This window comes from Carcharhinus amblyrhynchos, unplaced genomic scaffold (genome assembly GCF_965287045.1).
Source record: "Carcharhinus amblyrhynchos unplaced genomic scaffold, sCarAmb.v2.hapA scaffold_43, whole genome shotgun sequence".
Lineage (NCBI taxonomy): Eukaryota > Metazoa > Chordata > Chondrichthyes > Carcharhiniformes > Carcharhinidae > Carcharhinus > Carcharhinus amblyrhynchos.
The window spans coordinates 2,577,555-2,592,919 of NW_027649784.1; the positions used below are offsets into that span (position 1 = coordinate 2,577,555).

General features: G+C 46.3%; 1 protein-coding gene across 1 annotated transcript; it reads left to right on the forward strand.

Moving 5' to 3' along the window:
• The first annotated feature begins 4,817 nt into the window (after positions 1–4,817).
• Positions 4,818–14,134, forward strand: LOC145337081 (putative G-protein coupled receptor 139). Its single transcript, XM_080181829.1, has 2 exons — positions 4,818–5,040; positions 13,230–14,134. Exons 1-2 carry the CDS (start codon positions 4,818–4,820, stop codon positions 14,132–14,134), a joined length of 1,128 nt encoding a protein of 375 aa, XP_080037955.1.
• Positions 14,135–15,365: the final 1,231 nt, after the last annotated feature.

Below are 15,365 nucleotides of genomic sequence, written 5' to 3' on the forward strand. Positions count from 1 at the left end.
CCTCCTCCACTCTAAAGAGAAAAGCCCCAGCTCCCTCAACCTTTCCTCATAAGACCTACCCTCCAAACCAGGCAGCATCCTGGTAAATCTCCTCTGCACTCTCTCCAATGCTTCCACATCCTTCTTATAGTGAGGTGACCAGAACAGCACACAATATTCCAAACATGCTCTCATAGTTGTAGCATAGCCCCACGGCTCTTAAATTCAAAACTCCTTTTAATAAACGCTAACACACTTTTAAGTCTTCTTCACGGCTCTATCCACTTGAGTGGCAATCTTCAGAGATCTGTGGAGATGAACCCCAAGATCTCTCTGTTCCTCTACATTCCTCAGAACCCTGCCGTTGACCCTGAAATCCACATTCAAGTTTGTCCTACCAAAATGAATCACCTCGCACTTATCAGGGTAAAACTCCATCTGCCACTTTTCAGCCCAGCTCTGAATCCTAACAACGTCTCTTTGCAGCCTGCAAAAGCCCTCCACCTCATCCACGACTCCACCAATCTTCGTGTCATCAGCAAATTTACTAACCCACCCTTCAGCCCCCTCCTCCAAGTCATTGATAAAAATCACAAAAAGCAGAGGACCCAGCACTGACCCCTGTGGTACACCGCTGGTAACTGGTCTCCAGTCTGAAAATTTTCCCTCCACCACAACCCTCTGTCTTCTATGAGACAGCCAGTTACTTATCCAATCAGCCAAATTTCCCTCTAACCACACATCCTTACTTTCTTCATGAGCCTACCATGGGGAACCTTATCAAACGCTTTACTAAAATCCATGTATACAACATCAACTGCTCCACCTTCATCTACACAGTTAGTTATCTTCTCAAAGAATTCAATCAAATTTGTAGGCTAGACTTACCCTTCACGAATCCATGATACCTATCCCAGATTAAGCTGCATCTTTCCAAATAGTCATAAATCCTACCTTTTCCATTAACGTACCGACCACCAAAGTAAGACTAACCAGCCTGACTTATCGCAAGATAATTTCATTCATAAGTCTGACGGCAGCAGGGAAAAAGCTGTTCTTATCGGTTGGTACGGGACCTCAGACTTTTGTATCTTTTTCCCGAAGGAAGAAGGTGGAAGAGAGAATGTCCGGGGTGCGCGGGGTCCTTAATTATGCCGGCTGCTTTGCCGAGGAAGCGGGAAGTGTAGACACAGTCAATGGATGGGAGGCATGGGATTGCATGGTGAATTGGGCTACATTCATGGCCTTTGTAGTGTCTTGCGGTCTTGGGCGAGGCAGGAGACCATACCAAGCTGTGATACAACCAGAAAGAATGCTTTCTATGGTACATCTGTAAAGGTTGGAGAGAGTTGTCGTTGACATGCCAAATTTCCTTAGTCTTTTGAGAAAATAGAGGCGTTGGTGGGGCTTTCTTAACTATAGTGCTGGAATGGGGAGGGGGGGCGGAAATCAGGACAGGTTGTTGGTGATCTGGATATCTAAAAACTTGAAGCTCTCAACCCTTTCTACATGTTCTCCTTTATCTGTTATGGCTGTCGGCAAACTATAGTGGATCCAAATAGGCCGAGAGTCTGAAATTGATTCGTGCCATGACTAACCTTTCAAAGCACTTCATGATGATGGATGTCAGAGCCACCGGTCGATAGTCATTAAGACACAATGCTTGTTTTTACATAGATACCGGGATGATGGTCATCTTCTTGAGCAGATAGGGACCTCAGATTGTTGTAGAGAGAGGTTGAAGATGACTGTGAATACCCCCGCCAGCTGATCCACGCAGGATCTGAATGTACGGCCGGGTACCCAGTCCGGGCCACTCGCTTTCCGTGGGATGGCCTTCAAGAAAGCTGCTCTGACACCTGCAATGCTGACCCCAAGTTCTTCCAGGGCGGAAGACATACTCTCGCTGACCTCTTGCTCAAAACGGGAGTAGAATGCATTGACCTCATCAGGGAGGGGTGCGTTGGAGCCGATGATTTTACACGCCTTCATCGTGTAGTTATTTCTCGCAAACCTTGCCACGGTCGGCGGGAGTGGCTGTGGCTTAGTCCAGTACTGTCTTTTGGCATCTTTGATGCATCTCTTTGGATCGTATCTGGCTTTCTTGTTTACCTCAGTATCATCTTGCTTGAACACCCTCACATCTGGACTTCTTTCTACGAGAGTGGTTGTCCCTGTTCATCCATGGATTCCGGGTGGGGAATCACACAGATTTGTTTCATTGGCACCCAGCTACATCTCCGTCAGAGTACACAGCAGTCCCTCAGTTCTCTTTGGAAAGTGCTCCTGGCTCTAGACTGTTTTCCAAAGACTGGACATTTGAAAGCAGTTATAGCTGGGGAGGTGGGGGACCTTGGGATCACACTGTTTCACTCTCCCCTGCAAACGCGTGCGTTTTCCACACTTACTGGCGTCTCTGCTTCTTTTTGAGCCTGGGAGACAGTGGGAGTGGGTTTGCGGTGTTAAGGATACGGTTGTGCCCAATGAGATTCTTCGCTCTGGTCGGTGTGCGGACGGAGGATTTGTTGCCTTGCTTGCGGTTCCTGCGTCAGTAGATTGGTCTGTATGGTCAGGTGTTGCGGGTCCCTGTTGGGTAGCGTTTTGCCTTCACCGGTTGGTGGATCGCCAGACCATGCTGGCACGTGGGTGGATCAAAAGCGAGTAAATAAATAATGTCCCTGGACTCACGGTCATGGGTGAGTCCACGTATCGGGGTCCATTGGCCAATTCAGGCTCTTCCTTCAGAGGTCGGAGGATCTCTAGACTTGCAAGGGAATTGTAAAGAGCAGTGTTAGTGATTGCGAGGCTGAGAGAGTTTATTTTTAAGAGTGTGGGGTGACTGTAGAACAGGAGAGGGGAGAGAGTGATTGGAGCCTGCAGAAGGTCGCACCTCTCTGGCTCAGAGGGATTGGGGGTGGAAGTGGGTTTTAACCTCAGGGATGCAGGTCTGGTCATTAGGGACCAGCGCAGTGCAGGACCCGGTGCCATGGCATTTTTCTGGGCTTTAGGAGTCCTCCGAATGTAGGCCCAGGCTTCTCGGGCATTTTCCTGGTCTCCGGAAGCCACTGTGGAGGAATCGCTGGCTCTGGGGCTGCAGTGCCGACTAACTGAGTTTTGTAACTGGCAGTGGCTAACAATCACAGTAAAATACTTGAAATACATTTAGAACATGTGTTAAAATCATAGTTACTTGTTTAATTCCCTTACACGTGTGCAAGTTATCATTTTACTCTTTACTGTGGGGTGGAGATGCTGGTTTTGGACTGGGGTGGGCACAGTAAGGAGTCTCACAACACCAGGTTCAAGTCCAACAGGTTTATTTGGAATAAACCTGCTCCTTCATGAAGCTCCTGATTCCAAACAGACTCTAACCTGGTTTTTGTGAACCTTCTTACTGCACCTACCCCATGTCACTGTGAGCACCGACATCTCCACATCACGGCTACCATCGGCACCGCAAACCGCCAGCACAAAGTGGAGAGGGTCTCCAAGAGGATCGCGCGTATCGACTCATTCACCTGAGGAAGGGGCAGCGCTCCAAAAGTTCCTGATTCCAAATAAACCTGTTCAAATTTAACCTGGTGTTGTGAGACTTTCTTACTCCAACTCTGTACTGTTAGCTCTGCCACTGCCTGTATGCTGTCTAAAACCTCAGAGAAATGCAAAATAATCACTTTCACTGTCCATTTCCAATAATCCTACAATTGCCACACTTCAAAGTATTTCTTCAATTGCCTTTTATGATGTGACTTTTTTCAATCTCTCCTTCTTCCCCTGACCACAGTGCTGGCACAGTGGCAATATCAGTGGACTAATAAATCCAATAGGCCCCGGTTAATCTACTGGAAATATCGGTTCAAATCCTACCACGGCAGCCGGGAGTGGGACAGGAAACAGGCCTGTGTGGGGGCAACTTGGTGAGGGACAGAATAAATTGAGGCTGAGGCTTCAGGCCCACACCTATCTCAAGGTCAGAGAGGCAAACCTGCTCCAAACAGTTTTATTGAGTCTCTTTGATGTAATATCTTAGCAGTTGTTTTGTAGAAGTTTTCCAACTGTGCGTCTTTTATTTTGCTTGTTTAAGTTTCATCTTTTCTTTTAATAATCTTTTTAAGTCTTAAAATGTTAACAATTACCAATGGAGCCCTGTGCGTTTATGTTCAGTGGCTTTACCTCCTCGCTTCTATAATACAAAGAAAATTCGATACGAGAAGAGGAGACAGATTTCCATCGGAGATCCGACAGTCCAAAAATGTGTCAGTAAAGTCATTGGCTGTGCTAAATTCTCTGTCAGTGTACACGAACAAGCGACAAAGTGTGGTGATGCAGGGATTTTCACATAATTTCATTCCACTGTCAATGTAAGCCTACTCGTGACTAATAAATAAACTACTTTTGTTCAGCATTAATGTCATCTGCAGTCATAACATTGCGATACAAAAGATACAGGAATGAATGGGGTTAACCAAATCTGTTTGTTTAGTGACTGGAATTAATGTCAGTCTCCACGGATCCTCATTGTGTCACTGGAGAGTTTCCCTCTCCGACTCATAAGGGACTCCTTTCAATGTGATATTCCATAATGTCTGTGGGAGCGTCGCCTCAACAATAAGAGATCAGCAGCTCCAGAGAAAGGGCTGGAGAGATCAGAGTCTGAGAACAATGGATTAGAGAGTTCCAAAAATGTGTCAATCGATTGGAATGTTACAACAATAGATCAGAATCCGAGAACAATCGATTGGAATGTTACAACAATGGATCAGAATCTGAGAACAATCAATAGGAACATTACAACAATGGATCAGAATCTGAGAACAATGGACTGGAATGTTACAACAATGGATCAGAATCCGAGAACAATCGATTGGAATGTTACAACAATGGATCAGAATCTGAGAACAATGGACTGGAACGTTACAGCAATGGACAGGGGTATAACCGGAGCAATTTACTGGCTTAATCTAGATTCAATAAGATTGACACTTGCTGATCGCATCTATTACACACTTCAGGTTATCCAAGGAATTTACTATCCCCTTCTGGCTCTTGTTGGTGTCCCAAGTAAGTGTCTCCATCTAGCAAATAATCCTACAAAGCACGTTTTAACTCTTTTTGTCATTTACATTTCGGAAAAATGATGCCATTGTGGTCACAAACTCCATTCCCTATCCATCCACATCTCCATTCCCCACTCTGGTGATTATCTGAAGCTGAACCAGACTGTTCACACCCTCCAAGCTCCCTTTGACCCTGACCTGATCTCCCGCTCCACATCCTCTCCACCCCCAACCCTGTCTACTGCGCCCTCCATCAGATCACACTCACACACACACACACACACACACACACACACACACACACACACACAGACACACACACACACACACACACACAGATACACACACACACATATATCACCACCTCTGCTTCAGCCCTGCTGCTGGATAACTTTTACCTACGTCTTTATTAAATTCTACTTTATCTATTTCACTTCTCTCCTGCCCTCTTTCCCTCACCCTCTTCCCCAGTTGCAAAGAATTTTGTTTTATTCATTTGTGAAACGTGGGCGTTGCAGGCTGGCCAGCATTTATTGCCCATCCCTAGTTGCCCCTTGAGGTGGTGGTGAGCTGCCTTCTTGAATCGCTGCAGTCCACGTTCTGTGGGTTGACCCACAATGCCGTTCGGGAGGGAATTCCAGGATTTTAACCCAGCGACGGCGAAGGAACAGCCGATATATTTCCAAATCAGGATGATGAGTGGCTTGGAGAGGAACTTGCATGTGGTGGTGTTCCCATTTATCTGCTGCCTTTGTCCTTCTAGATGGAAACGTTCGTGGGTTTGAAAGGTGCTGTCTAAGGTGCAGTGCATCTTGTAGATGGTTCACACGGCTGCTACTGAGTGTCGGTGGTGGAGGGAGTGAGTGTGGATGGGGTGCCAATCAAGTGGGGCTGCTTTGTCCTCAATGCAATCGAGTTCTTGAGCGTTATTGTAGCTGCACCCATCCAGGCAAGTGGGGAGTATTTCATCACAAACTCCTGACTTGTGCCTTGTAGATGGTGGACGGGCTTTGTGGGACTCAGGAGGTGAGTTACTCACTGCAGTATTTCCAGCCTCTGCCCTGCTCTGGGAGCCACTGTGTTTATACAGTGAGTCCAGTTGAGTTTCTGGTCAATGGTAACCCCCAGGGTGTTGATAGTGGGGGATTCAGTGATGGTTACACCACTGAATGTCAAGGAGCGATGGTCAGAGTGTCTCTTATTCGTGATGGTCATTGCCTGGCATTTGTTGGTCATGTTACTTGCCAGTTGTCAGCCCACGCTTGGATGTTGTCCAGATCTTGTTGCATTTGAACATGGACTGTTTCAGTATCTGAGGAGTCACAAATGATGCTAAACATTGTATAATCATCGGCGAACTTCTGACCTTCTGATGGAGGGAAGGTCGTTGATGAAGCAGCTGAAGATGGTTGGACCGAGGACACTACCCTGAGGGGGCACCTGCAGAGATGTCCCGGAGTAGAGGTGACTGACCCTGCCATCATCCTATATACCAGGTATGACTCCAACCAGCGGAGAGGTTGCCCCCTGATTCCCATTGACCCCAGATTCGCCAATGTTCCTTGATGCCACACTCAGTAAATGCGGCATTGATGTCAATGGCTGTCACTCTCACCTCACCTCTCGAATTCAGCTCTTTTTTCCATCTTTGAACCAAGGCTGTAATGAGGTAAGGAGCTGAGTGACCCTGGCCAAACCCAAACTGGACGTTACTGAGCAGGTTATTGCTGAGCAGTTTGATAGCAGTGTCAATGACCTGCTCAGTAAGGAGAACTCAGGAGATGTTATTAATAGAGGTGTTCGAATTCAGAAAGATACAACAACTGGCATAACGGCACTTTACCTGAATGCCCGTAGCATTCAAAACAAGGTAAATGAATTGATAGCACAAATCGTTGCGAACGAGTATGATTTGGTGGCCATTACAGAGACATGATTACAGGATGCTGGGAGTTGAATTTCCGGGGATATCAAACTGTTCGGAGGGACCAACAGGAAGGTAAGGGAGGTGCTGTAGCTCTGATATTTAAGGATGACACAGGGCGATAGTGAGAGGTGACGAGGTTCTCTGGAAAAGGTTGAATCCATTTAGGTGGAAATTCGGAATAGTAAGGAGAAAAAGTCACTGATAGGCATAATCTATAGACCACCAAATAATGACATTGCGGTGGGGTGAGAAATAAACAAAGAAATAACTGATGCATGTAAAAATGGCCCAGCAATTATCACAGGGGATTTTAATCTACATATCAATTGGTCAAACCAGATTGGTCAAGGCAACCTTGAGAAGGAGTTCACAGAATGTATCCACGATAGCTTCCTTGGACAGTACGTCATGGAACTGACAAGGGTGCAAGCTCTCCTCGATTTGGTCTTGTGTAATGAGATGGAAATAATTAATGATCTTGGAAGATGCGATCACAGTTTGGTTGAATTTAAAATCCAGAGCGTGAGACGGTAAAACCCAATCCCACTGTCTTCTCCTTAAACAAAGAAGACTACAATAGGATGAGAGAGGTGTTGGCTGAGGTAGACTGGGAGCAAACACTTTATGGTGGGACAGCTGAGGAACAGTGGAGAACTTTCAAAGTGATCTTTCACAGTGCTCAGTAAAGTATATACCAGTGATAAGGAAGGACTGTAGGAAAAGAGATAATCAGCCATGGGCATGTAAGGAAATTGAGGCAGGGATCAAAGTGAAAGAAAATGCATACAAAGTGGTAAAGATTAGTGGGAACCTAGAGAACTGGGAATTCTTTAAAGGTCTACCAGAAGTCAAGAGAAAAACCGACATGAAAAGTAAGATGGATTATAAGTAAACTAGCTCAGAATATAAACATAAGAACATAAGAAATAGGAGCAGGAGTAGGCCATCTGGCCCTTCGAGTCTGCCCCGCCATTCAATAAGATCATGGCTGATCTGTCGTGGCTCAGTTCCACTTTCCGGCCCTCTCCCCATAACCCTTAATCCCCTCTCTTATCAAAAACCCATCAACCCGCTCCTTGAAAATATTTAGCGAGGCAGCCTCCACCACTTCAACGGGTAGAGAATTCCAGAGATTCACCACCCTTTGAGTGAAGAAGTTCCTCCTCAACTCCGTTCTAAAACGCCCCCCCTTTATCTTGAGGCTGTGCCCCCTAGTCCTACCGTCTTTTTTGAGCGGGAAGAGTCTCTCCACCTCTATCCTATCCATCCCATTCATCATCTTATATGTCTCAATGAGATCTCCCCTCATTCTTCTAAACTCTAACGAGTACAAGCCTAGTTTATTCAGCCTCTCCTCATAGCTCAACCCCCTCAACTCCGGCATCAGCCTAGTAAACCTCCTCTGCACTCCCTCCAAGGCCAAAATATCTTTGCGCAGGTGCGGCGCCCAAAACTGCACACAGTACTCCAGCTGCGGCCTCACCAATGCCCTATACAGCTGCAGCAAGACCTCCCTACTTTTATATTCAATCCCCTTCGCTATGAAGGCCAGCATCCCATTTGCCTTCCTGACCACCTGCTGCACCTGCAAGCTGGGTTTTTGCGACTCATGCACGAGGACCCCGAGGTCCCTCTGCACCGTCGCCTGCTGCAGTTTTTCGCCACGTAAGTAATAGTCCTTCCTACCATTCTTCCTACCGAAGTGGACCACCTCACACTTGCCAACATTAAATTCCATTTGCCATTTCCTGGCCCATTCGCCCAGCCTATCTAGATCCTTCTGCAGACTCTCCACACCCTCCGCACAATTTGCCGTTCCCCCAATCTTGGTGTCATCCGCAAATTTCGACACCCTACACTCGGTTCCCTCCTCCAGATCATCTATATAAATGGTAAAAAGCTGAGGCCCCAGCACCGACCCCTGGGGCACTCCACTAGTCACCATCCGCCAATCCGAATACCACCCGTTGACCCCCACTCTCTGCCTCCTATTTGACAACCAATCCTCTATCCACGCTAACACCCTACCCCCAACTCCAAGTCCCCTGACCTTCTGCAATAACCTCTTGTGAGGTACTTTGTCAAACGCCTTCTGAAAATCCAGAAAGACCACATCCACCGGCTCTCCTCTATCGACCGCCCTAGACACATCCTCATAGAACTCCAGTAAATTTGTCAGACACGACTTCCCTTTAATGAAACCGTGCTGCGTCTGCTCTATCAAGCAATTCCCTTCAAGATGGCTCGCAATTTCCTCCTTAATGACGGATTCTAACATTTTACCTACCACAGACGTTAAACTAACCGGCCTATAATTCCCTGCCTTTTGCCTGGCACCCTTCTTAAACAACGGCGTAACATTAGCCGTTTTCCAATCCTCCGGCACTTCCCCGGAATCCAGCGACGTCTGGAAAATAACCACCAATGTATCCACTATAACCTCCGCCATTTCTTTTAGAACCCTCGGATGCATTCCATCCGGTCCTGGGGACTTGTCCACAATCAGCCCCTCCAGTCTGTCGAGCACCGCCTCTCTAGTAACAGTAATGTCATTAAGACCCTCCAGTCCTACCACCTTTCCATCGCTAACACCCGGCAAATTATTCACGTCCTCCTCCGTGAAGACAGAAACAAAAAAGTTATTCAATACCTTAGCCATATCCCCATCCCCTACCACTAGGTCCCCTTTCTCATCCTCTAAAGGACCAACGTTCACCCTAGCCAGCCTCTTCCTTTTTATATATTTATAAAAACTCTTGCTATCCTTTTTTATATTAAGCGCTAGCCCAGCTTCTTAGTTTCTATAAAAACAGATAGCAAAACCTTCTACAAATATATACAACGAAAAGAGTGGCTAAAGTAGACATTGGTCCTTTAGAAGATGAGAAGGGGGATTTAATAACTGGAAATGAGGAAATGGCCAAGGCATTGAACAGATATTCTGTCTGTCTTTATAATGGAAGACACAAATAAAATGGCAAAAATTGATGACAGGAAGACAATGGCAGGAGAGAACTTAGAAACTCTCATTATCACAAAAGAGGTAGTGTTGGGAAAGCGAATGGGAGTAAAGGTAGACAAATTTCCTGGAATGCAGCAGGGAAGAAGCTGTTCTTGATTCGGTTGGTACGTGGCCCCAGATCTTGTATGTTTTTCATAACAGAAAAAGATGGGAGAGAAAATGCCTGGGGTCCGCGTGGTCCTTGATAACACTGGCTGCTTTTCCCAAGGAAAAGCGGGAATTGTACAAAGAATAAAGAACAGGCCCTTCAGCCCTCCAAGCCTATGCCAATCATGTTGTCCTATCTAGACCAACCACCTCTATCCCTCTACGCCCTGCCTACTCATATGTTTCTCCACATAAGTTTTAAATGATGCTAATGTGTCTGCCTCACTTGGCAGTGCATTCCAGGCCCCCATCACCCTCTGTGTAAAAACCTTCCTCCCCCCCGAGACCTTACCTTGTGCCTCCTTGTAATTGTCATTTCTGCCCCTGGGGAAAAAGCTTCCAACTGTTCACCCTATCAATACCCCTCATAATTCTATAAACCTCTATCAGGTCATCACTCAGCCTGTGTCTTTCCAGGGAGAACAATCCCAGTTTATCCAATCTCTCCTCCTGGCTAATACCCTCCATATCAGGAACAATCTGGTAAACCGTTTCTGCACTCTCCCCAAAGTGTCCATGTCCTTCTGGGAGTGTGGTGACCAGAACTGGACACAGTATTCCAAATGTGGCCGAACAAACGTTTTTCATATCTAACATAATTTTCATACTCGATGCCCAGTCTGATGAAGACGAGAATGCTTTCTTCACTGCCTTTCCTACCTGTGCTGCCACTTTAAGGATCTGCGGACCTGCCTATCCAGATCTTTCTGTGTGTCTATGTTCCTGATGGTTCTGACATACGTTTTATAGTTCCCACTTCAATTGGACCTACCAAAATGCATCACCTTACATTTGTCAGGATTAAATTCCATTTGCTATTTCTCCCCCAAATTTCCAACCTATCCACATCCTGCTGTATTCTCTGACAATCTTCATCACTATCTGCAAATCCAGCAATCTTAGTATCATCCACAAACTGTGTTCAGTTCTGATGACCTCTCTATAAGAAGGATGTGGAAGCATTGGAGAGAGTGCAGAGGAGATTTACCAGGATGCTGCCTGGTTTGGAGGGTAGGTCTTATGAAGAAAGGTTGAGGGAGCTGGGGCTTTTCTCTTTGGAGCGGAGGAGGATGAGAGGCGACTTAATAGAGGTTTATAAGATGATGTGGGGGATTGATACAGTGGACGTGGAGGGACTATTCCCTCAGGTGGATGGAGCTGTTACTCGGGGGCATAACTATAAGGCTCATGGTGGGAGATATAGGAGGGATGTCTGAGGTAGATTCCTCACCCAGAGAGTGGTTGGGGTGTGGAATAGACTGCCTGCTGTGATAGTGGAGTCGGACACTTTAGGAACTTTCAAGCGGTTATTGGATAGGCACATGGAGCACACCAGAATGATAGGAAGTGGGATAGCTGGGTCTTGGGATTGGACATAGCTCAGCACAACACTGAGGGCCGAAGGGCCTGTTCTGAGCTGTAATGTTCTATGTTTCTACGTAAACCTGCTAATCAGACCAGCTACTTTCATAAGAACATAAGAACATAAGAAATAGGAGCAGGAGTAGGCCATCTGGCCCTTCGAGCCTGCCCCGCCATTCAATAAGATCATGGCTGATCTGTCGTGGCTCAGACCAAACTGTGATACATCCAGAAAGGATGCTTTCTGTGGTGCACGGCTCATAGTTCTAGTGGACATGACAAATTTCTGTAGCTTTCTGAAAAGCGACAGGTGTTAGTGGGTTTTCTTAACTATAACATCGGAATAGAGGAACCAGGACAGGTTGTTGGTGATCTGGCTACCTGGAAACTCTCGACAATTTCCACTTCATTCCCGTTGATGTAGGTGGGGCATGTCCTCTACTACACTTCCTGAAGTCGATGGCTATTTCCTTCATTTTACTGACATTAAAGGGAGGCATTATTGTCATTGCAGCAAGAAAAATGGGGAGAATCCTTCAGGAATCCAACATTTTCAGCCACCATCTATGGACTGTAAGGAAGCGACCTCTATAAATTTTAACCTCTAATAATCCAGGTGCAAATCAATTCTCTGGAAATCATCTTTTCTTATACGTGTCTACAAGGAGTCAATCTTCGTTGCCGTTTACATTTTGGGTTTTGCAATGAATAAATTTTTACCCTTTCTTCCATACAACTCACAGCACTGGAGGGGTTAAAACACTCCTTCTCCAGAATACGCATTCTTGGAGTCAGGAGAGAAGCGGGAAAAGGAAAACCGATCCCAGGATCCCTCCCCTGCCTATGAGACTCTCATCATCACTGGAATCCACTCGGTCAATCTGTGTCCATTCCCTCCAGGTCTTCAGTTGTTGTTATTTACTCTAACCTGCCCTCCGTAAGGGGAAGTGACTGGCCTTGTGGTATTGTCAATAGGCCATTAATCTAGAAACTCAGTTAACGTTGGGGGACACAGGTTCAAATCCCACCACAACAGCTGGTGGAATTTGAATTCAATAAAATATATCTGATAATAAGAATCTGCTGAAAAACCTATCTGGTTCACTAATGTACGTTTGGGAAGGAAATTTGCTGTCCTCATTTGGCCTGGTCTACATGTGACTCCAGAACCACAGCGAAGAACAAATAGATAAAAGAAAATTACAGCACGGGAACCGGCCCTTCCACCCTCCAAGCATGCACTGATCCTGTTGCCGAAAATCCTGTCCACTTCTGGGGACCGTATCCCTCGACTCCCATTCTATAAATATATTTGTCCAGATCGCCCTAAAAAGTCAGTGATATCTGCTTCCACTATGTAAAAGACTTGCCTCGTACATCTCCTTTAACCCTTGCACCTTGTACCTTAAACCTATGCCCCCTAGTAATTGACTCTGCCACCCTGGGAAAAAGCTTCTGAATATCCACGATTGACTCTCAATAACCCTACAAGGGTAACTAGAGATGGCCAATAAATGCTGGCCAGCCACTGACACCCATGTCTCAATATTGAATAATAAAAAATGTTCACAGCACTCCCCATTCAGTTCTTTCAGATCAATGTGTTTGAATACATCTCTCTACACAGCAACATGGTAGAAATCACAACTGCTTCTCCTTCTCAATCAAAGAATGGGACTTGTATCTTTCTGCCAGTCTGATGTGTCTTTTCATAATTTAATTCCTATCCTTACAGTGAACATAATCACAATCGTCATCCTGGCTCGCAGACAATGTGGTCTCTCCAACTGTGTCACAACTTACCTGGTGTCCATGGCAATGGCAGATCTACTCGTCATTATCCTCGACCTGATACTGAGACACATTCCAATTGTTTTCTTGGAACAGTTTATTTTCCTGCGGGGGTCAGTCCCCGTGTGTAACATCCACGCCATCCTGCTTTACGCAGCCACTGACTGCTCCGTCTGGTTCACCGTCACCTTCACCTTTGATCGATTTGTGGCCATTTGTGGAACAAAGCTGAAAAGCAAATACTGCAGTGAGAAAACCGCCCGTGTGGTTCTGGGAACAGTGACCGCGCTCAGCTGTGTAAAGAACATTATCTGGTATTTTATATTCCGACCTCATTACTGGATGATGAACCAACCTGCATTTTGCATTCTGAACGAACATGTTTTTCTATCAGTGGCCTGGGTAGCGATCGAGTTCCTCCATTACATTATAACCCCATGTGTCCCATTTGTTCTCATTCTGCTGCTCAATGCTCTCACCGTCCAACACATTGTAGTGAGCAGCAGGGCCCGCAGGCGACTCCGAGCTCACAGCAGTGGGGAGAGTCCCAAAGACCCAGAGATGGAGAGTCGAAAGAAATCCATCATTTTACTGTTTATAATCTCAGCCAATTTCATCCTGTTATGGTCACTGTTCATGCTGTTTTCTATATGGAAACGAATGTATGAGTTGGGGTATGAATCTATATTTCTAGATGATATTGTTCAGGAAATTGGCTTCATGCTGCAGCTCCTGAGCTGCTGCACAAACACTGCTATTTACGCCATTACCCAGACCAAGTTCAGAGAGCAGATCAAGAAGGTGCTCAAATATCCCTTTACTACAATTCTTCAATTCATTAAAAGATGAGAAGAGCTGAATCACTGACACTTTCCACAATTTTTTCACTGAATTGAACATTTCCAGTGGTGGGAGGGGCTTCTCACTGAGGGAACAGAATTAATTTGGCATCTCTCCCCTCTCAATGACTTGTTCACCTGTCCACCTTCATTGTTCCTCGGACTGGAAACCCACCCTACAATTCCCACAGTGCACATGTGGTGCAGTCATAGAGAGTGAGGTCACAGTGCAGGTAGAGTCCCTCAGCATCCACCCGTTGTTCAGTAGTTGTAGGTTAATTGACAACATGCAGAGGGTGAGGTTTAATGTGGTGGATCGACTAGTTGTTAACTTTGACCAGATACTGACACACAATTCAATTGTTTATCAGGAGAAGCTCCATATTGTGCATTACATGCAGTGGTTAGCACTGCTGCCTCAAGTGCCAAGGACCTGGTTCCTTTCCAGGCTTGGCTTGGGCCACTCCCTGTGCGGTGGCTGCACCTCCCATCCCTGCCACGTCTACGTTGGCTTTATCCTGATGTTCCAGTTTCATCCTTCAGTCCAAAAGACGTGCTGATTAGATGCATTGACCACATTAAATTCTCCCTCATTGTGCCCAAACAGGTGCCGGAGTGTGGCGGTTAGAGGATTTTCACAGTACAGTCATTTGTTAGCCTCACAACACCAGGAACCTGGGTTCGATTCCCAGCTTGGGTCACTGAATTTCTGGAGTCCGCATGTTCTCCCTGTTTCCGTGTGGGGTTTCCTCCAGGTGCTCCGGTTTCCTCCCACAGTCCGAAAGACCTGCTGGTGAGGTGCAATTGCCATGCTAGATTCTCCCTCAGTGCCCCTGAACAGGAGGCAGAGAGTGACCACTCGGGGTTTTCACAGTAACTGTCTGCACAGACAGCGATCGAACCCACGACCCTGGCACTGTGAGGTGGCGGTGCTAACCGCTGTGCTGTGCCGCTCTCTCTCTCTCTTTCACTGGACTTCAGACAATGAGGTCAAGACATCAGGACTAGACAGGGTAGAGCAGGAATTATGTTCCCAATGGTGGTGGAGTCCAGAACCAGGGGCCACACTCTGAGGATTCAGGATAAACCGTTTAGGATGGAGATCAGGAGAAATTTCTTCTCCCAGAGAGTGCTGAGCCTGTAGAATTTGCTACCACAGAAAGCAGTTGAGGCCAAAATGTTTTCAAGGAGTCGGATGTAACTCTTGGAGCTAAACACATCAAAGGATATAGGGGGAAGGT

Coding starts and splice junctions, on each gene's coding strand:
- LOC145337081 (XM_080181829.1), top strand. CDS start 4,818: ATGGATCAGAATCCGAGAACAATCGATTGGAATGTTACAACAATGGAT. Junction 5,041..13,229: donor GGCTCTTGTTGGTGTCCCAA/GTAAGTGTCTCC, acceptor CTATCCTTACAG/TGAACATAATCACAATCGTC.